At 55.1% G+C, this 26,465-nt stretch overlaps 2 protein-coding genes across 8 annotated transcripts in view; both read right to left on the reverse strand.

The window, feature by feature from the left end:
* The window catches only part of LOC102372580 (C-type lectin domain family 2 member D-like), a 37,637-nt gene extending 23,430 nt beyond the window's left edge, over positions 1 to 14,207 (reverse strand). For 2 of the 7 annotated variants that reach the window (XM_025213980.1, XM_014524007.2), the window contains exons 1-2: positions 13,952 to 14,207; positions 294 to 346 (exon numbers count right to left, since the gene is read on the reverse strand). The gene's annotated coding sequence lies outside the window, so the exon portion shown is untranslated. The remainder of the gene's footprint in view (positions 1 to 293; positions 347 to 13,951) is intronic. The other 5 variants (XM_025213981.1, XM_014524008.2, XM_025213979.1 and 2 more) reach the window with 3 other exon arrangements.
* A 4,311-nt stretch (positions 14,208 to 18,518) lies between these two features.
* Positions 18,519 to 26,465, reverse strand: part of LOC102372833 (E3 ubiquitin-protein ligase TRIM39-like) — a 9,137-nt gene continuing 1,190 nt past the window's right edge. The window contains exons 2-9 of the mRNA XM_025213963.1: positions 26,369 to 26,432; positions 25,958 to 26,096; positions 25,001 to 25,245; positions 24,633 to 24,728; positions 23,716 to 23,946; positions 23,439 to 23,461; positions 22,467 to 22,576; positions 18,519 to 19,400 (exon numbers count right to left, since the gene is read on the reverse strand). Coding sequence (XP_025069748.1) covers positions 18,859 to 19,400; positions 22,467 to 22,576; positions 23,439 to 23,461; positions 23,716 to 23,946; positions 24,633 to 24,728; positions 25,001 to 25,245; positions 25,958 to 26,096; positions 26,369 to 26,432 — 1,450 coding nt within the window. The 3' untranslated portion in view covers positions 18,519 to 18,858. The remainder of the gene's footprint in view (positions 19,401 to 22,466; positions 22,577 to 23,438; positions 23,462 to 23,715; positions 23,947 to 24,632; positions 24,729 to 25,000; positions 25,246 to 25,957; positions 26,097 to 26,368; positions 26,433 to 26,465) is intronic.

Below are 26,465 nucleotides of genomic sequence, written 5' to 3' on the forward strand. Positions count from 1 at the left end.
TGTGTCAGGTGGAGGTCCTGTACACAGGTTAGAAACCTATGTGAACGGTGGGACTTTGCCATCATACCCTTATGAGTATGAGATCTACTGTCAACCGAAAGACCGGACTTAGTCCACATGAAATCCTGATGGGAAGACCCATGAGGTTCCCCGCCTCACCACCTGCTGCCTCCCACTTTTGCGATATACATTTACTTGATGATACTATTCCAGACTACTGTCACTCTGAATCCTATCCCTACCCTCCAGCGTATCTACTACACCCCACAATTTGATGTCATCAGTGAACTTACTGAGGGTGCACTCACTCCATCCTGTCCTCCAGATCGTTACCTCTTACTGCAACCTGCATGGGGTAGAGGTAGGAAGGGAGAATGATGATCTTAAGTATGTGACCCTTACATAATAGGACAGGCAACCTAATAGATAATGAGGAAAAGGGTGAAGTACTCGATGCCTTTTTACCTTGTCTTCACAGCAAGGTCAGCTCCCAAACTGCTGCATGGGGCAACACAGTTTGGGGAGAAGGTGAGCAGCCCTCAGTAGTAAAAAAGCAGGTTAGGGACTATTTAGAAAAGCTGGACATGTATATGTCACGGGGTCCAATACAATGCATCCAAGGGTGCTAAGGATGTTGGCTGTTGTGATTGCAGAGGCACTGGCCATTATCTTTGAAAACTCAGGGGAGGTCCCCAACGATTTGAAAAGGGTAAATATAATGCCCATCTTTAAGAAAGGGAAGAAGGAGGATCCAGGGAACTACCAACCAGTCAGCTTCACCCTAGTCCCTGGAAAAATCATGGAGCAGGGCTTCAAGGAATCCATTTCTAAGCACTTGGAGAAGAAAGTGATCAGGAACGGTCAGCATGGATTCACCAGGGTGCAAGTCATGCCTGACCAACTCATTTGTCTAGGGGTGCACCAATCAAGTTCTTTTTGGCTGACAGCAATGTCCAATTATTAACCAGCCATATCAGTCAATACAAATCCAATTTCTGATATGCAGCCCAGCATCTTGGAGAGCAGTGTCCAGCCGGTAAGTCTTGTGGGGGAAGGGGCAGGGGGGTGAAGATCAAGGCCCCCATGGTGAGGCAGGGAGTGGGGTTGGGGCAGGTGCTGCCCAGCTGAGGTGGGAGCAAAGGTTGTTTTGTCTGGGGAGTGGGATGGCTCCCACCACTGCACACACCTCAGAGGAGGCATGGGGGAGGGGGGGGCTGTGCCCCCTAGATTTGTGTGCAGGGTGAGGGTGGGCTGCCCACTGGGGGCTCAGAGCTGCGGGCTCTTTCCAGTGGGGGTGCTGTGCTGGTGTTGTGCTCAGGGCAGACAGGGGTGGGGTGGGCAGTGGCAATGCTGGGAGCGGGGGCTACGGGATGGGCTATCAGCACCCCAAAATTCCTCATATAGCTCCCCTCCCAGCACCACCACTCCCTGCTCTGCCCCTGCACCCTGGATCAGCCCTCCCACCAGGAAGAGGCCATCGTAGCCCCTGGCCCCAGCCTGCAGCAGGCATCCTGCCCACACCCTAAACACAAATCCAGGGGGCACATGCCCCGCATGCCTCCCACAGAGTGAGTGCTGTGGTGAGAGCCACCCCCACACACACACTCTCTCCTTGCCCTTCAGACTTGTAGCCTGCAGCTCCGTTCCATGCTGTGCCCCACCAAAGCTGGGCAGTGCCTGCCACTGCCCCAGGCTCAACCCCAGCCCTCCCCCTCCCTCACCATGAAGGCCTTGAACTGCTTACCTCCTGCCCCTTCCCTCCAACAGATTTACTGGGTGAATGCTGCTTCCCCAGCTGCCAGGCTGCATTCCCAGTTGCCTGCATGCTGTGGCTGTGCGCATGCACACATAGAATCATAGAAGTCGGGTCGGAAGGGACCTTGTAGATCTTCAAGTCTGACCCCCTGCCTGAGCAGGAGGGAAACTGGGCTCAAATGACCTCAGCCAGGTAGGCATCAAGCTGCTTCTTAAAGACCCCCCAGGGTAGGAGCTCCAGCTGAGGTGAAGAAGGCCCAACATCCCTAGGACAGGGTAGCCCACAGCCCTGTCCAGAGATCACAGAACTGCCTGTGGTTTCTTGTTGTACTTGTGTCACAGTCCATGTTTGCAAGAAGGTTCAGTGTGTGCAGGGCAGAGCTCCAAGCAGTGGCGACACGCAGGGGGTACACGGGCACCCCCTGACTGGCTGTGCTCACTGGTGCCCCCCCTGCAAGTGCCAGCTGGGGAGTGGAGCACTGTTGTACTCCCAGCAGCAGCCACAGCCACTTCTGGAAGCAGCAGCAGCGATTGGCCATCTCAGGATCGATCGCAGGGGAACCCCTCCCAACCAACCCGGTTGGCAGGATTAGCCACAGGGGACTCCCTTCCTTTGGTCACTGACTGGAGGGGGGGCAAATGCCCCCCCGACTAAGGCAGCACTAGTTGCCCATGGCTCCAAGAGCCCTTACGGTTACCAAACCCTGGGCCCCATCTGGCGCCTCTCTTCCTGTGTCTGTTATCATTCCATTCTTGATCCAAATGACCTGAGAGCAGCACTTGACAGAGCTGTTGCTAAAAGCCTCATCCGCTGCCTTCAGTTCTCTGCACTGGGGGAACATTGGAAAGCTTCAAGCCCAGGGCCTGGATCCCTTTTCTCTGGGCACTGTACAAACTGACCAGGTGGCAATTTGCCCTCCATGTTGCTGCTGCTCCAGTAGCCCTGCAGTGTCCCTCTCTTCCCCTGAAATCTGCTCTTGCAAGACAGGTTTTTAAACTGTGCCCCATCTCTGCTGCTGCCACCAAACCCAGAGGAGAGCAGCTTCCCCTGCACCTCACCCTCGTTCCCTATGAACAATCCAGAGTTTTGCCCCTGGACCTATATTAAAAAAGCATCTCACTCAAGTGAGGCTCAAGCCTTGCTGGGAAAGCAGACAGCACCAGACTGGGTGGTTTCAAGCTCCTCCTCCTCTTCCATGTTTTTTTTCCTGTGGCTGAGCTGAGCCAACTCTGACCTCATAATATAGCTATTGTGCCTGCTGGGGGGAGGCAGGGGGATGTTGCACATCAGGGAATGGTTAGGGCCCAGCTCACACTGCTTTGTGTGTGTGAGGGAAGCAGTGCAACCTCACAGGGCCGATGAACAGGAGAAGCCACTTTCCCTGCAGCAGCACACAGAGTTAAGCAGATCCCCGATGCTATTCTGTTAAGAGGCAGCAGAGCCCAGGACTGATTTTTTGCCCTGTCACGGCCCTACTCTGTGACCCAGTGCAACACTGAGCTGCAGCCAACATCCTGGGGAGCGGTGGAAGGAAGGAAGGGCGAGTGGCGAGAATAATAGGATTCAGAAGACCTGCATTTTCTTCCCAGCTCTGCCAGTCTCCCTGTATGACCGTGGGCAAGTCCCTTACCCTCCCTGTTTCTGTTTCCCCGTCCATTAAACAGAGCTGATCACCTGGGTGTGGTGGGGATAGATGGAGCAGAGCAGCAGGCTGACTGAGGTCACATCCAAGAGCCCTTTTGGTGTGGAAGTGATGCTCTGAGCTCCACTGGCTGCCTGGGAACATCCTGAACTTTGCTTGGAGGGCTCAGGGCAGGGTGGGGTGTGAGTTTGGGGTAATTAAACCACAAGTATGGAGAACATAGGGAAACTTTTACACTGTTCTTGTGAACTATTAAGTGAAACTCAGGTTACCTGGCTAAACGTCTTCTGACCTTGCTTTCTGCCTGATGTTTGACCTAGAGTAGACATTGTGACTACCACTGTGAATCAGTCCCTTGACTGATGCCTTGGCTTTGATGAGTACTGCCTGCTCCTGCATGGCTCACAGAATTCAATTTTATTTCTGGGGAATGGACTGTTCCATGTACTAAAGCTGAAAGGAGAAATTTACTGTTCTTGCTCCGCATGACAGCCTTGCTTCTCCTGCAGGGTCTCTGGATTTCTATTTGCACCCTTCAATATTTACATTTATTGGAGCCCTATTATACTGACCTCTGTCCAAAAAGGCAAACTTCCAGGCGCCTGGAGGCTGAAAGCCACAACAAACTCTTTCACTGAGCAGGCACAACAGGGAATTGGGCATGATACAGCCAAATGCATCAAATGAAGAACTGTCCTGGCTTGCCTAGTGTGTTCCAAGCTATTAGGGATGTTTTGCCAACTAGCAAGGTGCAAACAGAAACTCAAGTAAGCAACAATGGGCACAGCAGTCCTGGGAGCAGGGGGGAGGTACGTGCCCTCTCAGGAGGCCTCACATGTCTGTACACTAATGCACATAGTATGGGGGGCAAGCAGGAGGCAATGCCTTCTGATAGCAGGGAAGAATCCAGACTTAGTAGGGCTCACAGAAACCTGGTGGGATCCTACCCATGACTGAGTGGTGGGCATTCAGGGATACACACTATATAGAAGGGACAGGACTGGGAGGAAAGTTGGGGGGGGGGTCACCCTCTATGTCAAAGAGCAATTCACATCATCAAGAATTAGCTTTGGGGCAGAGGAAGGTCAGACAGAGGCACTGTGGGTCAAACTTCAAGGGGGGCAAGGCGAAGGATCTTACGGTGGGTGTCTACTACAGACCACCTTGCCATAGGGTTGAGCTGGACCAGGGCTTCTCAGTACAGCTTATGGAGTCCATTAGGTTTAGGGATGTCATTGTCATGGGGGACCTAAAATACCCAGACATTTGCTGGGAGGAGCAGTCAGCCAGGTCTGACCATTCGCATAGGTTCCTAGCTGAAATACAGGACCTCCACCTTATCCAGGGGGTGCACAGCCCCACTAGGGGAGATGCCTTGCTGGACCTGGTCTTGGCCACTGGGGATGACCTGGTGAGTGGACTGCAGGTCCCTGACCACCTGGGTGACAGTGATCATCGCCTGCTGGAATTCACCATCCAGCGCAGTGTGTTGAGGGCTTATACCAAGACTAAAGCCCCTGACTTCAGAAGGGCCAACTTCAATGAATTTAGGAGATTAGTGGGGGAGGCACTGAGGGCCCCAAAAGTAGAGGAGATGGGAATCCACGAGGGATGGTCGTACCTTAAGGGGACGATCCTCCAGGCTCAGAGTGTGACTATCCCTGAGAGAAAGAAGGGGGGTAAGAGTGCTCTGAAACCCCCATGGCTCAGCAAAGGCATTCGAAAATGCCTGAGGGCCAAAAGGGAGGTGTACACCCGGTGGAAGAGAGGGGCTATCACCAAGGAGGAATACTCCTCCTTGGTCCATGAGTGTAGGATGGCCATTAGGAAGGCCAAGGTAGGGGTGGAGCTCAGGCTAGCGACCAGGATTAAGGACAACGAAAAGTCCTTCTTCAAATACATTGGGAGTAAAAAGCGGGCACCGGGTAATGTAGGACCCCTGTTAGACTCAAATGGTAATCTTGTGGCTACGCCAGACGAGAAAGCCGAAATCTTTAACAAGTTCTTTGCCTCTGTTTTCTTGAACAGGGAACAGGACACTTCTCCCACCACAGGTAGGGGAAATCTTGAGAATAGCACTGCCAGGCCTCGAGTCTGTGCAGAAGTAGTTAGGGATCTTCTGGAAGGGCTGGATGTTTTCAAATCTGTGGGCCCTGATGCTCTCTACCCACAGGTATTGAGGGAGCTGGCGGGGGTCATTGCTGTGCCCCTGGCCCGGCTGTACAAGCGATCGTGGTCCATGGGTCAGGTGCCTGGAGATTGGAAACTAGCTAATGTGGTCCCCATCTATAAGAAAGGGAGGGAAGGAGGACCCAGGAAACTACAGGCCTCACATCAGTCTTGGGGAAAATCCTTGAAAAAAATCATTAAGGAGCACAACTCTGAGAGGCCAGCAGGTGGGGGAGATCATGCCCAGAGATAATCAACATGGGTTCATCAAAGGCAGGTCCTGCCAGACCAACCTGATGGCCTTTTATGACCAGGTAACTAAATCCCAGGATGATGGTGTCGCCACAGATGTAGTCTTTCTGGACTTTAAGAAGGCCTTTGACACTCTCTCACCCCATTCTCATTAATAAATTAAGCGACTGTGGCATTGATGCCTACACAGTTGGATGGGTCAAAAATTGGCTGATGGGGTGCACCCAGAGAGTGGTGGTGGAAGGTCATACTCGACCTGGCAGGATGTGAGCAGTGGGGTACCCCAGCGCTCAGTCCTGGGCCTATGCTGTTCAACATCTTCATCAGCAACTTGGAGGAGGGGGTGGAAAACACGTTGTCCAAGTTTGCCGATGACACCAAGATGTAGGGAGAGGTAGGCACGCTCAAAGGGAGAGAGAGGCTGCAATTAGATTTAGACAGACTACAGAAGTGGGCGGATGGTAATAGGATGGACTTCAATGTGGATAAATGCAGGGTGCTGCACCTGGGGAGAAGGAATCCACAGCACACACACAAGCTGGGGAGCTCTCCCCTTGTGAGCACAGAGGCGGAAAGGGATCTTGGAGTCATTATTGACTCCAGGATGAACACGAGCCACCAATGCCAGACCGCAGCCAGCAAAGCCAACCACACCTTGTCGTGCATCCAAAGATGCATCTCAAGCCAATCCAGAGAGGTGATACTCCCCCTTTACGTGACATTGGTCAGGCCGCAGTTGGAATACTGCATCCGGTACTGGGCACCGCACTTTAAGAAGGATGTGGCCTGCCTTGAGAGGGTTCAGAGGTGGGCCACCCGCTTGGTTGGAGGGCAACAGGGCAGGCACTATGAGGAGAGGCTGAGGGACCTGAACCTGTTCAGCCTCAGCAAGCGGAGGCTGAGGGGGGATTTGGTGGCTGCCTACAATCTCATTAGGGGAGATCAGCAGCAAATAGAAAGGGCCCTATTCCTCCCAGCACCACCTGGGGTGACAAGGAACAATGGCCAGAAGCTGCTGGAGAATAGGTTCAGGTTAGAGATTAGGAGGCACTATTTCACTGTTAGGGCGGCTGGGGTCTGGAACCAACTTCCTAGGGAAGTGGTCCTCGCTCCTACCTTGGGTAAATTAAAAAAGAGGTTGGACTAACACCTGTCTGGGATCATGTGATCCCAGCATGTGCTCCTGCCAGTGGCAGGGGGTTAGACTAGATGATCTGTTCAGGTCCCTTCTGACCCCTAACTACTATGAAACTATGAGAAAGAAAAGTAAAGGAAGTGAAAAAAAAAGAAAAAAAACCCACTACCTACCTCCCCCAAAACAGCCTGGAAAGATCCTCCTTTGGGCCTTTCCAAAGGGCTTTTTTACCCCATTCTTCCTCTCTTACTTGCAGCCTCCAGCAGTTAAGGAAGTTCTGATTCAGAGGCCATGCCCCTCACTCAATATTGCACGCGGCATAAAAAAAAGAACTTGCCTTTGTTATTTTTATACTTCCTGCCTACTAGTTCCATTTTATGAACTCTAATTCTTGTATTTTGAGAGACAGTAAATAATAAAATCCCTATTAAACTTTCTCTATGCCATTGAGTATTTTGCAAATACTTATCAGGTCCCCCCTCAAGCATCTCTCTTCTAAACTGAATAGACCTGGCCTCTTTAGTCTCTCCTCCTATGGAAGCCCCTCCGTACCACTGATCATCCTTGCTGACCTTCCCTGCACCTTCTATAGTTTTTCTACATCCTTTTTTGAAGTGTGGAGACCAGAAGTGGGAACAGTACTCAAGATGTAGGTGCACTATAGTTTTATAAAAGGGGAATCATGATCCTTTCAGTTCCATTTAGAAATCCCTTTCTTCCTTAATGGTTTGTTTGTCTTTTCCGTGGCTGCTAAGCTCTGAGCTGATGCGCTTAGCAACCTGTCCACAGATACTCCCAGATCTCTTTTCTGTGTGTCAAGAGCTAATGTAGAGCTATCATAGTGCAGGCAGTGTTCAGGTTATGTTACCCTGTGTGCATCACTTGGCATTTAGCTACACTGGATTTAGTCTGCCATTTAGCTGCTCATTCACTCAATCATGCCAGATCCTTCTGTGGTTGCTCACAGTCCACTTTGATCTTTACTACTTTGAATAATTTTGTATCATCTGTAAATCTGGACACCCCACTACTCACCCCCTCTCCCAGATCATTTATGAATATGTTAAACTGTGCCAGTCCCAACACAAGTCACTGGGGGACCCCACTGTTTACTTCTTTTCATCTTGAGAACTGACCATTTACACCCACTCTTTATTTTCTATCTTTAAAGCAATTCCTAATCCACAAGTGGATGATCCCTGTAATCTCCGACTCCCTAACTTCAGTAAGAGTCTCTGATGTGGGACCTTGTTAATGGCTTTTGGGAAGTCCAAATAGACTGTCAATTGGATCACCCAACCCACCTGCTACTGACAGCTTCAAAGAACTGCAGCAGGTTGGTGAGGCATGATTTCCCTTTGACAAAACCATGTTGATTCCTCCCCAGCAAGTCAAGCTCATTTACATGCTGAACACTTATTTTATGATTATTGTTTCTACCAGTTTTCCAGGAACAGAAGTTTGGCTAACTGGCCTATAGTTCCTGGCATTCCTTTTTTTTTTTTTAATTATGGGAGTCACACTGGCACCCCTCTAGCCTTTTCTCTGCTTGTCATCCCTGCAATTTCCATTAAACCATGCTGGCTTTCTTTTGGTCTACTTCCTGTTTTTTTTTTAAATTGCAGTATACATTTATTCTGTGCTTCCACTATGGTGGTTAAGAAGTTTTCTTACAAATTCTTCTCCTTGTTACGGGACCCTTTTGACTTCTTTCTATGTAGCTTCCTTTCTGGTGCAGTCTCCTTTTTTAATGTTAAACACTACTGTTGTAGATTTTCTTCTCATTTTGCCTCCTACATGGATGTCAAACCCAATGAGTAAGTTTGTTACAGGCACAGGGAACAAAGGGGTGATCTTGAATCTGGAAAACTGCTGAGTCCTAGGTTTGCTCTAGAGTGGACAAGGTAAAGGAATCGAGAAATATTAGTGCAGATGTGTAGGATCAAGAGGTCTTTAATAGTAAGGAGAAACCATCCACTGAACATCATGCAGTCTCAAAAACCATGTGGAATGGATTTGCAGAGACCACAGCAAGGAATGAAGGCCACCACCGCTATCACCATAGGGCAGGAGTCAGTAATGTTTTCTGTTGGCAGGTGAAATGACCCAGCTCAGTTCAAAGGCAGGCCAGCAATGACCAGCAGGCAGGTTCAGCACAGGGTCTCCATGCCTAGGCCTCTAGAGGTCTTCAAGAAGCCTTTCCTACTTTAAATCTTCCTTCATGTCTCATTCTCAAGAAACCAAGACACTTCAATGACCTGTATCTTTTCTCCGTGCCCAGTGCACACAGCTCTGCTGGGAGGACTCTACAGCATGGAAAAAACCATCACTGATCACTGCACGAGCCATTTGTTTCCTATGCGCGGAGAAATAACTTGTGTTTTCTGCTTGCATGCAGAGATAACTTACATGAATGTGTCTAATTCTCCCTGACCCCGAATCTACTGATTTGCTGATCTGCTGATTTCCTGTCACGAACGATAGATTTCAAAGGAGTGTTTACATGTCTGGCACAGAAGGGAGGCCCTGTCCCTGCCCATTCTGCTGCCCCTCACTCCCAACCCACTGACCCCAGCCCTGCCCATGCCCCTCACTCACTAAACTGCAGTACCCTGGCCCCCAGTGCCCCTCACTTCTGACCCGCAGCCCCTCATCGCCATCCCTGCTGGTGCCCCTCGCTCCTGACTGACAGCCCCCCACCCCCCATCCCTGATGGTGCCCCTCACACCCACAGTCCCTGCTCCCTAGCCCCATGACCCTCAGTTCTGACCCGCAGGCCCCTGCCCCCCAGCGTGGCCAGAGGGCCCCAGCTGTCCTTGTCTTGACCGGGCCGGAGCACAGTGGCTCCAATTGATGCAGGTGGTGGCAGAGCATGTCCGGCCCCAGCGTGGGCTGGATGGGAAAAGAGGGGAGGCTTGTGGCACCCCCTGCCCTGGGATAGGGCTTCAGTACCCTGCGGGTAACCTGGCCAGGGCCCCCTCCTTCTCCCGCGCCCTGGGCAGCGGCTTCTGCTGCTCAGCCCCTCCGAGTACAGGTACCTGCACTGCCACCGTCCAGCCAAGGAGCTCCGCACTGCCCCACCCCCCCTTCCCCCGCTGGAGGGGCAGGAAACCATCCCCCCACTTTGCTCTGTCACAGCTGCAGCCCCCACTCCCCCTGCCCTGTTCAAATGTCTGGGATGTTGCTGTGCTCCAGGGGTGGGAGCAGGGGGGGGCGATCAGAAGCAGCAGGAGCACCACAGGGGTCTGTGCCTCCACAGCTGCAAGCAGGCCCGCTCTTGTGTGCTCCCAGCCACGGGCTACATGTAGCGGGGGGCATGTGCCCCCCCCGAGATTGGCCACCACTGAGCTGGCATGTTTCAAAAGTGGGGTGGTCCCCACTTGCCGCCATGGTGCCCCACCCCAGTCGCAGGAGAAACCAGTTGTTCTTTAAGGCTGTGCAAAACAGCAGCATCCCACTTTGACTTCTGTTTCAATGGCACAATGTTTCATTTCAAGTTTCATTTAGTTTGAGAAGCACTATTCCATTCTGTTTCATCGAAACAGGAGCTCTGGGGAACTGAGCCCAGCGCGGGGAAGCACCTCCCACCACTGGGCTCAGCTCCCAGCGGCTTGCAGCCCCGTGCCACTCAGCCCAGTGGCTGGCGGTGGAGCACGGCGCTGCTCTGCCTGCCTTCCACCACTGGGCTGAGTGCCACGGAGCTGGCGGAGCTGATCGGAGAGCAGCTTGGCGGTGGGAGGCAGGGAGAGCCAGGGCTGCGCTCCCCACCAGGCAGAGCCACTTGGGGCTGCGGAGCTGCTCAGAGCACAGCCCTGGCTCTCCCCTGCCTCCCACCACCCGGCTGGCCGCTTTGAAATTCAAATGTTTCAAAACTTTTGAAATGTTTCACCTGGCTTCATTTCACTTCAAGGCTGTTTTGAAGCCCTTTGTTTTGTTACGATTTTGCTGTTTCGAGAGTAAAATGATTCGAAACATCATCAAAACAAAACAGCAGGCAAAGCTTCGCACAGCCCTATTGTTCACGCTCCTGGCTGCCTTGGATCATCCTCCCGCTGCTCCCACCAGCAGAGCAAGGGGAAATCCTGGACATTCAGGCAGATTTAAAGAAACCTGCCCAGATTGTGATCAGAGGGCTTAAAAAGAGCAGGGACACATTCAGGGAAACCCAGACGCATGGTAACCCTATCTCAGCAGCACATGTGCACTTGAGCAAAACCATTACCAATAGACACACAGATTAAGCCCTCTATTAAATTAGAAACCTCAGGATTTTAAAGATTCTTATTTTCCCCACAGCAGCAAATAATTTGACTAGGTCCTTTTGCTCCATGACCAAAATCCCACCTCCCCCACACAGTTAACTATTAATAAATTATTCAAAACAGGACTGCAGAAGTCACCAGCTGGGCTGCAGGTCCTGCCCTAGTCCATCTGTTTTGGAAAGGCATGATTCTGGCACCCAGCTCCAGGCTGGGAACCCCAATCCCACACCATCACCTTCCTGCAGCCCAAAATCTGAATGGCTCTCCCCTCCCTGGCCCCCCAGGAACTGCATAGGAGTCTCTTCCTGCTCTGTGACAGGTCATGGGGCTGGAAGGAAAGGAGAAATTGGAGAACAACAATTAAACCACAGCAGGTGCAAGCATAGCAGTTAGGCCTGAACAAGGATGTTTGCAGAAAAGTTAAAAAAAAAAAAAAGAAGCTTTATTGGACCAGCTGCCTAGTTGAAAGAGATACAGACCAGATGCTGGTCACAAAGTACCCTTCCTCCTGACTGAGAAAGAAGCAGACACAGCTTGAGCTAAGTAGCAGATATTGTGGAGTTCTGCACGGGCCTCCTCTAAATGTAAATAAAAGCAGTCTGCTTAGAGGAATGGAGGAGGGCTCTAATGAAGGAGAAAAGAGGGATTTATCAGCAGTAGCTAACAGACCAAAAAAAAAAAGAAAATGTAGCAGAGAGGTTGTTTCCTCCAGAAAAATCTACAAAACACCTTCCAAGGATGGACCTGGCAATAGAAATTCATATGCTCCCTGGGTGCTGAGAACCAGAGTGTCACAGGATGGTAGGGTCCTTGCTTGGCCTTCCCACCCTGGACCTCACCTTGGGGAAAGCCTGCCTCTGCTCCAGTGCTTGCCATACAGTTTTGGTTCAGATGCGATGAGGATTTGGGAGGGGAGACTGCTCACCGCTCAGGAGGATGTCACCTGGGGGCTTGGCTGTCTCTCTTGCTCTATAGTCCCCTTATTCTTCTAGTTCAAGCCATGGTCTGTGAGCTCCATGGTACCCGTCTGCGGAGCTCTGGTCTCTATCAGTGGGCACTGGCTGTGCTCACCTGGGCTCCTGTGGGGACCTCCTCTTCACCCCTTTTTTAGTCCTCTTTTTTTCCCTCCCACCAGCCCTCTGGAAAGTGAATAAAGATCAGGCCCTTCCCACTCTCTCAGTAAAGAAGAGATGCTTCGCTTTTTCTTGGGACAGGGAAGGTGCACTGTTCCTTAAAGGCTGGGATCTTCACTGGCCTTTCCCTGTATGCCCAGCTCAGGGACTCCTTTGTCTTAGCAGCTTCCTCTCTGCAAAAGGGATTCTCCTGACCTGGCCATGCTTCCCTTTCCCCTTCTTTCTCATAACAGTTTTATCTGCCCTAGGGCAGCTGCTAATCAGTCTGTTCAGGTATCTTTCCTTAACCAGGCAGCTGGGGCTGTGTCCCCTGCTTGTTAATCCTCCTGGGAATCTCCTCTGCAGGCTTGTTGGCCTGTGCCCTGTGATGATGATGCCAAGGTAAATATTTCACCTGAAACAAAGGAGCATTTCTATGAAGAACAGTCCTTACTTCAGCCAGGAGAGAACTATATAATTGGGAATGCAAAGGGAGATTAGAAAAGTTGCAGAAAGCCAGCTCCACAGTAGTAAAGGGGTGTTTGAAGATGTTTCATGTCAGGTGGTACCTATCTCCTCAGACTGAAATGTGGGGGGTTCACACCAGTATCAATCATCCCGGTGCTATGGAAATGAGTCACTAAGGAGACCCCAGGCCTGGGAATGTAGGGACTGAGTGACATTGGCTCAGGGAGCCATGGCGGCTACTCCCTTACTGCAGAATTGCAGCCCATGGGCCATGTGTTCGACACCCCTGGCCTGTAGCAAGTGCTGCACATCACTGCTTCTAAGAACCGCACTGTTTGCTTCAACAGAACTAACACCTAAGGGACACACAAGCACCAGATCAAGCAGACTTTCCACCACTCCCTTTCTGGCTTTAGTACCCTCTTACTCAAAGGTACTTACAAGACCCCTTCAGAAAACAGGCCTTGGAACAAATTGTCATAGCTGGACCATTAAAAAAAAAATAAAGAAAAAAATCTAGGCTTAACACAGAAGCTTATTACAAACTAACAGATACTGCACCTAGTCTCCCTGCGCTCCCCAGGTAATAGCTACTCTCTTCCTTCTTGAACCATCTCCTCCCTGCAACTACCCTGCCTGTTCTCCTGCACTTCTTTTGTCTTCCAACCGCTCCCGGTAACATTTCTTTGCTCCTAGTTCACAGCCCTCCTCCATCCCTAGAAGCAGCCCTGTGTGCATTTCTTGTAGTCCTGTAACCAAGAGGGGTGAGGGGGTGAGGCTGTGGTGCCTCAGTCTCCCCAAACAGGGCATCACGTCAACAGAAACCTACCGACGTCTGATTGATTGGCACCGTGAAAGCATCAGAAAGCAGCCCACGGGATAACCCACCAAGCCCAGTTTGGAGACCAGAAGGGATTATCACAGCGTGACTTCAAGCCCTGACCCCAAACAGCCCCGCCAGGACCCTTCAGTGGCACTGCTCCCCAGCTGTCTGCGGCGCGCAAGGCGTGTCCCTGCTCCGCCATCGTACTGCCCGCCGCATGCCCGCAGCGTCGCAAGCACAGCTCCCCCGGGGGCGGCTCTGCAGCGCGGGCCAGGGCTCCCCGCTCGGGTCTCCTCTGCAGGGAGGGCGCCCCTGCTCCTGGCGGCACTCACCCCCGCTCCTCCACCGGCTCCCGGGGCGTCTTGCACGACTTACTGGAGTAAGTCGGGGAGCAGCTCAGCCCGCTCCTCCATCCGCTCCGGCCCAGAGAAAAAGGCTCCTCCCTCGGCTCCGCTACAGGCGCGCGGGGGCTGTCCTGGCTGCAGCATCCCTGCCCCTTCCCCTGGCTGGTTTTGCCGGGCTCGGGCCGCTCCCTGCCCTGCCCTCTCCTCCCCGGGCCCTTCTGCCGCAGGTACCAGGCGACGCACGGCGCTGTGAATATTAAATTTGGTGGCATCACTTCTATAAGTTTGGTCAGACTTTCAGGTAACTACATGTAACCACATATAAAAAGTTACTTGTATGTAGTATACTATAGTTACTTTTTCTTCCTGTACATTACCTCTTCACTTAAAGCCATGTTCCTTATTCTGGCATGCCTGTGGGTATCAGGGGGGGGGGTGGGACTTTATGTCAAGGAGCACTACACATCCTCTGCCAGCAGTATGGGGTCAGGGGAAGGGCGAGCTGAAGTGCTCTGGGTCAAGATCCAGGGGGGGCAAGGCGAGAGGGATTTGACGGTGGGGGTCTATTACAGACCCCCCAATCAGGAGGAGGAGCTGGACAGGGAATTTTCAGGCCAGCTTGCGGAGACACTAAAAGCAAGGGATGTAGTTGTCATGGGCGATTTTAATTACCCGGACATCTGCTGGGAGGAGCAGTCAGCCGGGACGGACCGCTCCAGGAGGTTCTTGGCCGAGTTGCAGGACCTCCACTTGATTCAGGAGGTGCACAGTCCCACCAGAGGAGATGCTCTGCTGGACCTGGTCCTGGCCGCAGGCGACGACCTGGTAAGAGGCCTCCAGGTTCTTGACCACCTGGGCAATAGTGATCATCGCGTGCTGGAATTCACCATCCAGCGTAGAGTGTCAAGGGCCCGCAGCAAGGTGGTGGCCCTAGACTTCAGGAGGGCCAACTTCAGTGAGATGAGGAGATTAGTGGGAGAGGAACTGGGGTCCTTGAGGGCAGAGGAACTCAGCGTCCAAGAGGAGTGGTCGTTCCTTAAGGAAACGATACTCGGGGCCCAAGGGGTGTCCATCCCGACAAGAAGCAAGGCGGGCAGGAGTGTCCAAAAGCCCCCCTGGCTCACCAAGGGTGTCCGGGAATGCCTGCTTGCCAAAAGGGTGGCGTACGCCCGGTGGAAGGGGGGTGTAATCTCCAAAGAGGAGTATACCTCCTCTGCTCGGGCCTGCAGGCGGGCTGTTAGGAAGGCCAAGGCGGAGATAGAGCTCGGATTAGCGTCCAGGATTAAGGATAACAAAAAGTCCTTTTTCAAATATATTGGGAGGATGAAGAAGGCGCCGGGTAATGTGGGGCCCCTGCAGGATATGCGGGGCAATCTGGTGGTTGCGTCAGAGGATAAAGCGGACCTCTTTAACCAATTCTTCACCTCCGTTTTCTTGTGCAGGGACCGGGACTTCCCTGCTGTGATAGAAGCCGGACGCGAGGGGATCGCCTTCAGACCTCAGGTTGGGGAGGACCGGGTTAGAGAGCTTCTGGAGGGGCTGGACGCGTTCAAGTCAGCGGGTCCGGATGCTCTCCACCCCAGGGTGCTGAGGGAGCTAGCTGGGGTTATTGCAGGGCCCCTGGCACGGCTCTACGAGCGATCGTGGTGCTTGGGCCAGGTGCCAGACGATTGGAAGGTAGCTAATGTGGTCCCCATCTTCAAAAAAGGGAAAAGGGAGGACCCGGGCAATTATAGGCCCGTCAGTCTTACCTCAATCCTGGGGAAGCTCTTTGAGAAGATCATCAAGGAGCACATTTGTGATGGGCCGGCATCAGAAATGATGCTCAGGGGCAATCAGCATGGATTTATTAGGGGGAGATCATGTCAGACCAACCTGATTGCCTTTTATGATCAGGTCACAAAGGCCATGGACGCAGGTGTCGCGGTGGATGTAGTCTTTCTGGACTTCAGCAAGGCCTTTGACACCGTCTCTCACCCCATCCTAATTAATAAACTAGGCGACTGTGGCATAGATGCCTACACAGTCAGATGGATTGCAGATTGGCTGAAGGGTCGCACTCAGAGGGTGGTGGTGGATGGATCATACTCGACTTGGGGGGAGGTGGGTAGTGGAGTCCCCCAGGGCTCGGTCCTGGGGCCTGCGCTGTTCAATTTCTTCATCAGCGATCTTGATGTTGGGGTGGAAAGCAACCTGTTTAAATTCGCTGATGACACCAAAATTTGGGGGGAGGTGAGCACGCTAGCAGGGAGAGAGAGATTGCAGAAGGATCTGGATAGGTTACAGGGGTGGGCAAACAGGAACAGGATGTGTTTCAATACGGACAAGTGCAGGGTGCTGCACTTGGGTAGTAGGAACCAGCAGCACACTTATAAGATGGGGAGCTCCCTACTTGAGAGCACGGAGGTGGAAAGGGATCTTGGTGTCATTATTGACTCCAAGATGAACATGGGCCGACAATGCGAGGTCATGGTTGGCAGGGCTAACCGGACCTTGTCATGCATCCACAGGTGCATCTCGAGTAGAGCCAGGGAGGTGATCCTCCCCCTCTATGCGACGCTGGTCAGGCCGCAGCTGGAGTATTGTGTCCAGTTCTGTGCGCCCCATTTCAGGAGGGATGTGGACAACATGGAGAGGGTCCAGAGGAGGGCCACCCGCATGATCCGGGGACAACAGGGCAGACCCTACAGTGAGAGACTGCGGGACCTGAACCTATTCAGCCTCCACAAGAGAAGGCTGAGGGGGGACCTGGTGACCATCTATAAACAAACTCACTAGGGGGGAACCAGAAGGGTTTGGGGGAGACGCTGTTTCCCCTAGCCCCCGCTGGCATAACAAGGAGTAATGGGCACAAGTTGATGGAGAGGAGGTACAGATTGGACATCCGAAAAAACTACTTCACAGTTAGGGTGGCTAGGAGCTAGAACCAACTTCCAAGGGAGGTGGTGCTGGCCCCTACCCTGGGGGTCTTTAAGAAGAGGCTGGATGCCTACCTGGCTGGACTCATTTGAGTCCCGTTTTTGTTTTTAGGGTGAGTGGTTCTCCCGCCCTGGCGGGGGGGCGGGCTAGAAGATCTATTAGGTCCCTTCCGACCCTAAAACTATGAAACTATGAAACTATGAAAAAATTGCAAATTACCTGACAAAACCCCCCAAATCTGTAATTAAAATGAAAGGCCTCACACAGCGCATGCCCCCAGCCCTGCTAGTGGCCCTCACCCCCCACAATCCCCGCCATCCCTGATTGACACCCTTACTCTCCCCCCACAACCCTTCTGGGCCCTGCTGGTGTCCCTCACTGACCTCTGCAGCCCCCCAGACCTGCTCATGCCTCTCACTCCTCCCCACAGTCCCCTAGCCCTGCTGGTGGCCCTCACTGCACCCCAAGCCCTGCTGGTGCCCCTTGACCCCCCCACACAGCCCCCTGCCCCCCCAGCCCTGCTGGAGGGGCCCTTCAGCTGCCAGGACTATGGGGCCAGGAACCTGTGTCTGCAGCTCCCTGCACTCCTCCCCACAGTCCCCTAGCCCTGCTGGTGCCCCTCACTGCACCCCAAGCCCTGCTGGTGCCCCTTGACCCCCCCACACAGCCCCCTGCCCCCCCAGCCCTGCTGGAGGGGCCCTTCAGCTGCCAGGACTATGGGGCCAGGAACCTGTGTCTGCAGCTCCCTGCAGGAGGTGGTGTCTGCTGCAGGGAGTGGAGCCCAGCTCCCCCCCTGCTGCGGGTTTGGGGCGCCTGGCTCCCCCCGCTGAGCACTCTAGGGGGCCGGGGGGATCTGCACCCCCCACATCTGTGGGTAGGGCTTAGGCTCCAGCCCTGCTTCCCTCCCCCAGGCCCTCTGCAGCCCGGTGGGTGCAACCTGGCACAGCAGGGCACAGTGAGCCCATGCAGGAGAGCTGCTTGCTGCCACGTCCTCTGTGCACAGGGCAGCAGCAAGGGGAAGAATCCCATGCCACTGCCCCCCACTGCTGCCCTGTGTGCAGGGGGCACATCACCAGGGCAGCACAGAGCTTGCAGCAGAAAGCAGCTTCCTGCGTGGCCTCCCTGTGCCCTACTGTGCTGAGTTGCACCCACTGGGTGCGGAGGCCCTGTGGGAGGGCAGAAGGGTAGGAGCCTGAACCTGTGTCCGCAGTGGGCAGCCTGTGCCTGTCCACATCCCACGCACAGATCTGGGGAGCATGTACCCCCTTACCCCTGGGAGTGTACACAGCTGCAGGGAGCCAACCACACCCCCATGCCCTCCGAACAAGCCACCTGCAGCTCCATTTCCTTCCCCGCTGGGGCCCTGCGGCCATACATTGTGGTTCTGAGCCCCAAGCCCCACACACTGCCTAGACAGCAGCCCCAGCCCTGTCCAACTCCCTCCCTCCCTATGGGGGCCTCAATCCCCCCCACTTACCTGTGGGAGCTGCTCTTCAGGCTGCCTGGGGCCATGTGCATATACATGCACTGGCGCCCATGCCTATCCCTCCTCCTCCCACTCCCTCTCCCTCTCAGCCCCTTGTAGGCTGGAACTCTGCCAGCCTGCAGAGAGCTCTTTGCAAAACAGCAGGGAAACCCTTGGATTTTGCAAAAATGAGAAATCCACATTTTAATCTGGTAATGGGGGAAATCCATGTTTTACTGTTTTTCCAGGGGAAATGGAAAACCCAGATCCCTAGGGATGTGCAAGTGAAACGTTAGAATTTGGATAGTCCCTTCCAGTCAGTGGCACTGAGAGTGTGAGAACTGGGAGCTGAACCCTGGGGCACAGGGAAATATAAGGGACCAGAAGACTGGGAGACCCCAGCCTCTGCCCCACTCCCACCTCAGGCCCCCCCCCCGAGGGACTGGCAGTTGGGTGGCACGGGGAGGGGACAGTCTGTGCCACACATGTCATGGCAGTGACAGGGATTCCCTCAGGGCTGGGTTGGGACTGAACACAGGGTCAGGGGAGCTGCATTGGTGCCCCCAGCATTGATACCAGGGCAGAACAAAGGGCGCAGGGTCCCGGAGAAGGTGTCAGTGAAAGTGAAGAGATGGGACCTGTCAGTCACATTGTAAAATGAGACCTCACCCGCCTCGTAGTCCAGGAAAACCCCCACCTGCCTGGGCTGCACACGCACAGGGAAGGGGGCCGTTGGGGAGGTGAGGGCCTTGTAAGCTCCATCCCACAGCCACACGGTCCAGTACCCATTGCCAGGTGTAAATGTGACTTGCCCCTTCTTCCGCACAGATTCCCTGCACACCCCCAGAGCCCAGTCTGTTTTGTCTCCCACCTCCACCTCCCAGTAGTGCCTCCCGCCTGTGAACCTCTGAGAGCCTAGGACAAAGACACAAGGATCAAATCTCTCAGGGTTGTCAGGCAGATCCTGTCGGGTGTCTCCATGTCTCACACATTTCCGATCCTCTGACAGGACAAGGTTGGGATTTGCTGTGTCTGGGTCCAGAGTCACATCCACTGTGGAAAGAGTCACAGATCAGGGTCCACAAAAGATGACTATTAGAAGGGCTGGGAGACCGCAGGGGAGCAGAGGGGCCCAGAGAGCAGTCTGCCCAGAGAGAAAGGGGGGACAGGGATGAGAAGAGGGGGAAGGTCCTGGGGATCTCTGTGCCCTGGGGGCTGGTTTACTTGGTTTGCTGCTGACAGCAGGTTGGTGCCTGCCCCTCCCCACCCCAGGCTGGACTGCTCTGCCCCAGCTGGGATCCACCATGTCCCCAGCCCTATGGGCATAAATCTGCAGCCAGGGAAACCCCACAGCCAGCTCCTCCCCTCACAGAGCCCAGCCCAGGGCAGGGCAATGAATCAGGGCTGGGTTCACTGGGTGAGGGAGGGAAGAGGAAAGGGCAGTGGGGAGCACTGAAAAGCAGAACTAAGGACAGGAGAATAGCACCTATTGCCGATGATGCCTATTTTCCATTTGCTGTGGAAAATCATGGATTTTCCCCTTTAAAGGAGAAAATTGTGGGGCACTGTGGGGTTCCCTTTACAGGCTGGAACTGTTCCAGCCTGCAAGGAGCTGCTCGGGGCTGCAGGGAGCGGGAGCAGGGCAATTGGAGGCAGGGGGCATCACATCCATGTGCACATGCAGGTGGCTGGCATACAGCCATGCAGGGTGATGGGAGCAGCCCCAGCAGCTATATGCAGTTAAGTCTATGGGGGGAAGGAGTGGGGTTGGAGGATCAGGGCTTGGAAACTGCCTGGGGGGCTATTTGTGTGTGTCTGAGTTGCACTGGTGTTTGGAGGGGGTGGGGATGTGGAGGCGGGGAAGGTGTCTGGGTGCTGGGGCTCTGGCAAGGCAGGGGGTCTGAAGCAGCGCTTGGTGCTGCCAGTGAGCTCAGCTCCATGCTATTGCCAGTGGGGTCCACCTGGAGGCACCTACTTCTTCAGTGGGGGAAGGGGTGATGGGGTCCTTTGGAGGCAGTGGGGAGCTGTGTGGCTGGGCTGGTGGTGCCAGGGGCTGGTGCCCGTGCTCTCAGGGGCAAGGTGGCTGGGAGATGCTGCCCGGCGGGGCATGGCCAGGCAACCTGTTGAAGCACCGGAGCCCCACCCTGAGTTGGGGAGTGACAGAGGCCTCCCCTACTCCTCTCTCCAGCCTGTATCAGGGCCAGACTCACTCTGTCACCACCCCTGTGAGCTGGAGCCACTGCACTCCAGCCTGGGTGGGACGGGACCTGGAGACCTTCACCCTTTTCCTGCTACCCACAGCATGGCGGGGCCACAGCCACACTGCTTCATGCTGCTGCTGTGGAGTGTGGCCCTGGTCCTACCGGCTGCACCCCAGCCCCAGTGCAGGGCAGCGACCTGTGCTTCTGCATAAGGTGAGCTGCATGCACCTCGTGCTGGAGGCCATCCTCACTGTGTCCCCACAGACCACCATCCTGTGAGTCTGTGCAGGGCTGGACAGGGAGGAGTCAGCTGGAGATCCCCTCTGGCAGGGCTGGGGGGCGAGGGGGCTATGGCTTGGGAATGAGGAGCATGAGGAGGGGCAGGGGACTGTGGGTCAGGAGTGAGGTGCACTGGTGGGGACAGGAGGCTACAGGTCAAGAGTGAGGGACACTGGGTGGGGAAAGGGGGCTATAGGTTGGGAGTGAGGGGCACCAGGGGGTGGGGGACTCTGGGTCAGGAGTGAGGGGCACTGGCAGGGTCAGGGGGCTGTGGATCATGAGTGAGGGGCATGAGTGGAGAAAGGGGGTTGCAGGTTGAGAGTGAGGAGCATTGGCAGGGTCAGGGGGCTGTGGGTTGGGAGTGAAGGGCACCAACAGGGCTGGAAGGGCTGTGGCTTGGGAGAAAGGGGCAACCACATGGGCAGGGCACTAGCATATCAGGCCCCCAGGAAATGCTAGAACACCGATGTCAGCACTTGGACAAGGGCAGGAAGGAGAGGACAAGTGTATGGGGGTGGGGGTGGGAGGGTCTGTTCAGAGCATCAATGTGAAAAATATTTTCTTTTCTTTTCTTGACCTGCTCTGACATTTCCCCTGGGAGGAGACTGGCCCCAGCTCCCATCCTGACAACCAAGCTGAAAATGAAGACGCAGCTCCAGCCTGACTTGCTCACCCACAGCGATTTCTCCTGCAGAGGCTGGGAGCTGCACAGACCTGCTCCAGCTGCACTTGAGCATCCCCGCGTGTGCACTGCTTCTAGAGTCTGGCCCAGGACTCCAGGGAGTGCCTGTGCCTTTCACAACCTTGGCTCTCCACAACCAGCCAGAGGCAGAACTGGGGCAGTGTTGAGGGATCCCTCAATCTCACATCCCCATCTGGACTCAGCGGGGGATCAATCAGGCATCCTCCTTGGAGGACCAGGGTACTGAGGATCTAGACCTGACTCCATCTGTGGTAACATCTGTTACACTTGAGCATCAAAAGGCCCTTTCCCTCAGAACAGCTTTTCTGGAGCTCCGCAATCCATACAAACCCTCCCTGCGATGACTCGCTGACTTTGTTCACGGAATTCACTTCAGCCGTCCCTAGTTTCCTGCTGCAAGCTGTTGCTGGGAATGCTTCAAGGCTGGGATTTATGCACCCACAGAAATGCCCTTGGGAAGTGAACCCCTGGCTCCCTCCCTGTCCGTGTCCATTCAGACTGGGGCCTCTGGCTCCATGGTGCTATCTCCAAGCGTCAGGATCTGAGCAGCAAGCAGCAAATCCGAGACAGTGAAACAGCACACATCTGTACAGCACGGGCTGCCAAGAGCACCAGACCTGTGCTAAGTGCCCAGGGCCTGAGCAGGACACAGCAGAACCACACAGATTTGAAATGACAAATGATGTCCTCAGCTTCTTTCATCCCCATGGAGTCCACCCTGTGCAGCCTTGGGGAGCTGGGGTGCCAAGGGCTTTCCCAGGATTTGGGTCATTCTGGGCTGGGGCACAGACCTCTGAGCTGAGCTCTGGTCTTCTGCAAACATGAACACAAAGGCTCTGATAACCCAGTTCCACAGCTTCCACTACACAACCCACTCTCATTTCCCCTGCCTTTACCCCAGGACCATGGAAGAGAGGCCCTAGAAGTGCCCCTTACCCAGGAATCCTGTCTGAGCCTCCTGCAGCTTCTTCTCTCCACAGAAATTCTGGATTCTCTTCTGCTCAGGAAACTTGGGGGCTGGATGCAGAGGTGTCACCTCCTCGCCCCTGCAGAAACATATGGGCAATTTTATTCCTCTCAGTTCACAGCCAGAATTTCCCAGATCCTCAAGGCCACATGGGGAAATGAATGTGAGATGGGGCCACAGGGAAGAGATTCTGCCTGACTGGCCAGCCTGTGCAGTCTGCTGGCTCCCCTCTGGTTGATGCTTGTACTCGGAAGGTTTCAAGTTGAGCTATTGCAGCAGGGCTCAACCTGCAAACCCTTCTTGTGCAGCCACAGCTCACATCCGCAAAGCGGCAGTATTCCCTGTATGGCTTGTATCAGTGTCAGTGGGAAAAGCTGTACTGGGAAAGAACTGGTTTCTTTTGTAACAAGATTGTCCCAGGGCTTTTGTCCAGGGAGCTGTATGACGCAGGGCTTGGAGATGTTCACACTCCATCTGCAGAGAAAATGCAGGCCAAGCAGTGGCAGCCTGAGTCCCTCTGACATGTGGCCTGATCACAGGCCCCTCTGGGATAGGGAGAGGCTGCTTCTGGGACTGAGGGGCCCATTCTCTAGGCCCAGCTGCTCTCAAGGTTTATTTCCAGCCTCCAAGGGGCCTGGTCCCTGGTGAGGTCTCTGCCCACAGACACTGTTCCCCTGGGGCCTGGGTTGAGACACTTAGTTCCCTCCCCACAAGCTCCTGAGCCCCTCAGACAGGACAGACTTCAGACATTACAGAGGCCAGATCAAAATCAAGCCCCAGGGAGTGCAGGTCACAGGGTGGCAGCAGCAGCATCAAGGCCACAGGGATGCAGGAGGCCAGATCCAGAGTAGAGACTGCTGCACAGGTGGGTGCTGGTGGCTGAGGCTGCCACCTCGTCTTGGCCCGTGGGACAAGAGAGGGGAGATGAAGCCCAAATGTACCTGGTCACAGCACTTCTGACACCCTGGAGGGGACAAGAGAGAATGAAGTCAATGTCACGTCACAGCCCAGCCCAGCCCTTCCTTGTGCTACCAGAAGCAGACCCCTCCTACCCCTGTTGCTCTGCAGAGATGGACACCGCCCTACGCTGGGTCCTGAAACTAGGGCAGAAGCAGAAGCACCCCAGGGCTGTGACCTCTGCTCTGCATCAAACTAAGAGGTCCCTGTGACTCAGAGATCATCATATCTCTACGCTGGGCACGTCTGATGCTGTCTCACCTGTAGGTGCTCAGGCCCGAGCTGATGACACTTCTCCTCCAGCTCTGTGATCAGGGTGCTGAGGCGGGCAGTCTCTTTGCACAGGCGAGTGGCATTTTCCTCCCTCCTCCTCACAATCTCTGTGTTCAGCTCTTCCAGCCGGGTGAGCAAGAGGCGCTTCTGCTCAGCCAGGAGCTGGCGCAGCTCCTCGCACTCGGACACCACCAGCTGCCTCTCCAGCTCTGTCTGCCTCTGGGGTGGGCAGGGAGAGGAAATGGGAGGGCAGGGCAGGGCCATGGGGCATAGAGGTGCCATTGTGAGGTGGACAGGACAGGACAGTCAGGGGAGAGGCTCCAGGCCTTTTCCAGGCTGCACAGAACACCTCATTCCAGCCCAACAGGGTCCAGCCCAGGGCATTGCTGGGGGATGTAGCCCTGCCAGTCCAAAAGGGGATTTTCTCACCGTTCCCAGCCACCCCTGCACTCCAGCTGGAGCAGGACCCCCATGACCCAGGGGTTTGCAGGGCAGGGCCCTGAGAGCAAAGCGCTGCCCTGACTCGCCCAAGATGGAGGAGCCATCCCTTGCGAACGGTTCTGCCTGGCCCACTGAGGGAGCTCCAGGAACCTCTGCCAGGCCTGACCCTGGGACCAGCAGAAACCTTCCCCTGTTCCACCCCAACCCACAGAGACCAGTACATGTGTTGCAGTTACACTGCCCCTCCCCTCCCTGCCCAGCCAAGAGGGCAGGGCCAGAAGCTGTTCTCCATACCCCAGTGTAAAACTTCAGGATCTCCCTTGATCTAAGTGCTGGCACTCCTGATTTACACCATGGGAATTGGCTGAGTCAGCCCTGCACCACTTATAACTCGCAGATCTCCTCTGCTCCCATCCCCAACCCCCCTGGCTGCCACCGCTGCCGTCCTTGCACCAGGCACCTACCAGGAGCCTTTCGCTCTCCTGCTCCCAGGTGCATTTCAAGCTCTGCAGCTCCTCTCTCTGGTCCTTCAGGTGCTCCAGGCAGCTCTGGATTTTCTCCTGCAAACACAGGACATGTGTCTGGTGCCTCAGTTTGTGGCCAGCAAAAAACCCCCAAACCTTGCACAAAGCGAGGCTGCATGATCGCTGCCCACAGCTCTGACCCCCAGAGCGCGCGCCTCCAGCTCCGAGGAGGCTGGCCAGAGAGGCCGGGCCTGCCCCGTCCCTCTCGGCAGGTCCCGGCTCTGGTCCGGGCTGATCGGACACACACGGGTTGCCTGACTGCGGAGCAGCTGCAGCGTGACTCCCTGCTCGGGACAGCTGTTTCCTACCCTGTAGTCCTGGGCAGCCTCCTCCATGGGAACCACGGTGTGAGCGGCGTGCGCCCGGGACTCGCTGCACACCGCGCACATGGGGGCTTCGTCCTCCCGGCAGAAGAGAGTTAAGGACGCCTGGTGCGTCCGATCAGGGTGCTGAGGCGGGCAGTCTCTTTGCACAGGCGAGTGGCATTTTCCTCCCTCCTCCTCACAATCTCTGTGTTCAGCTCTTCCAGCCGGGTGAGCAAGAGGCGCTTCTGCTCAGCCAGGAGCTGGCGCAGCTCCTCGCACTCGGACACCACCAGCTGCCTCTCCAGCTCTGTCTGCCTCTGGGGTGGGCAGGGAGAGGAAATGGGAGGGCAGGGCAGGGCCATGGGGCATAGAGGTGCCATTGTGAGGTGGACAGGACAGGACAGTCAGGGGAGAGGCTCCAGGCCTTTTCCAGGCTGCACAGAACACCTCATTCCAGCCCAACAGGGTCCAGCCCAGGGCATTGCTGGGGGATGTAGCCCTGCCAGTCCAAAAGGGGATTTTCTCACCGTTCCCAGCCACCCCTGCACTCCAGCTGGAGCAGGACCCCCATGACCCAGGGGTTTGCAGGGCAGGGCCCTGAGAGCAAAGCGCTGCCCTGACTCGCCCAAGATGGAGGAGCCATCCCTTGCGAACGGTTCTGCCTGGCCCACTGAGGGAGCTCCAGGAACCTCTGCCAGGCCTGACCCTGGGACCAGCAGAAACCTTCCCCTGTTCCACCCCAACCCACAGAGACCAGTACATGTGTTGCAGTTACACTGCCCCTCCCCTCCCTGCCCAGCCAAGAGGGCAGGGCCAGAAGCTGTTCTCCATACCCCAGTGTAAAACTTCAGGATCTCCCTTGATCTAAGTGCTGGCACTCCTGATTTACACCATGGGAATTGGCTGAGTCAGCCCTGCACCACTTATAACTCGCAGATCTCCTCTGCTCCCATCCCCAACCCCCCTGGCTGCCACCGCTGCCGTCCTTGCACCAGGCACCTACCAGGAGCCTTTCGCTCTCCTGCTCCCAGGTGCATTTCAAGCTCTGCAGCTCCTCTCTCTGGTCCTTCAGGTGCTCCAGGCAGCTCTGGATTTTCTCCTGCAAACACAGGACATGTGTCTGGTGCCTCAGTTTGTGGCCAGCAAAAAACCCCCAAACCTTGCACAAAGCGAGGCTGCATGATCGCTGCCCACAGCTCTGACCCCCAGAGCGCGCGCCTCCAGCTCCGAGGAGGCTGGCCAGAGAGGCCGGGCCTGCCCCGTCCCTCTCGGCAGGTCCCGGCTCTGGTCCGGGCTGATCGGACACACACGGGTTGCCTGACTGCGGAGCAGCTGCAGCGTGACTCCCTGCTCGGGACAGCTGTTTCCTACCCTGTAGTCCTGGGCAGCCTCCTCCATGGGAACCACGGTGTGAGCGGCGTGCGCCCGGGACTCGCTGCACACCGCGCACATGGGGGCTTCGTCCTCC

The sequence above is a fragment of the Alligator sinensis genome, unplaced genomic scaffold (genome assembly GCF_000455745.1).
Source record: "Alligator sinensis unplaced genomic scaffold, ASM45574v1 scaffold634_1, whole genome shotgun sequence".
Taxonomy (NCBI): Eukaryota; Metazoa; Chordata; order Crocodylia; family Alligatoridae; genus Alligator; species Alligator sinensis.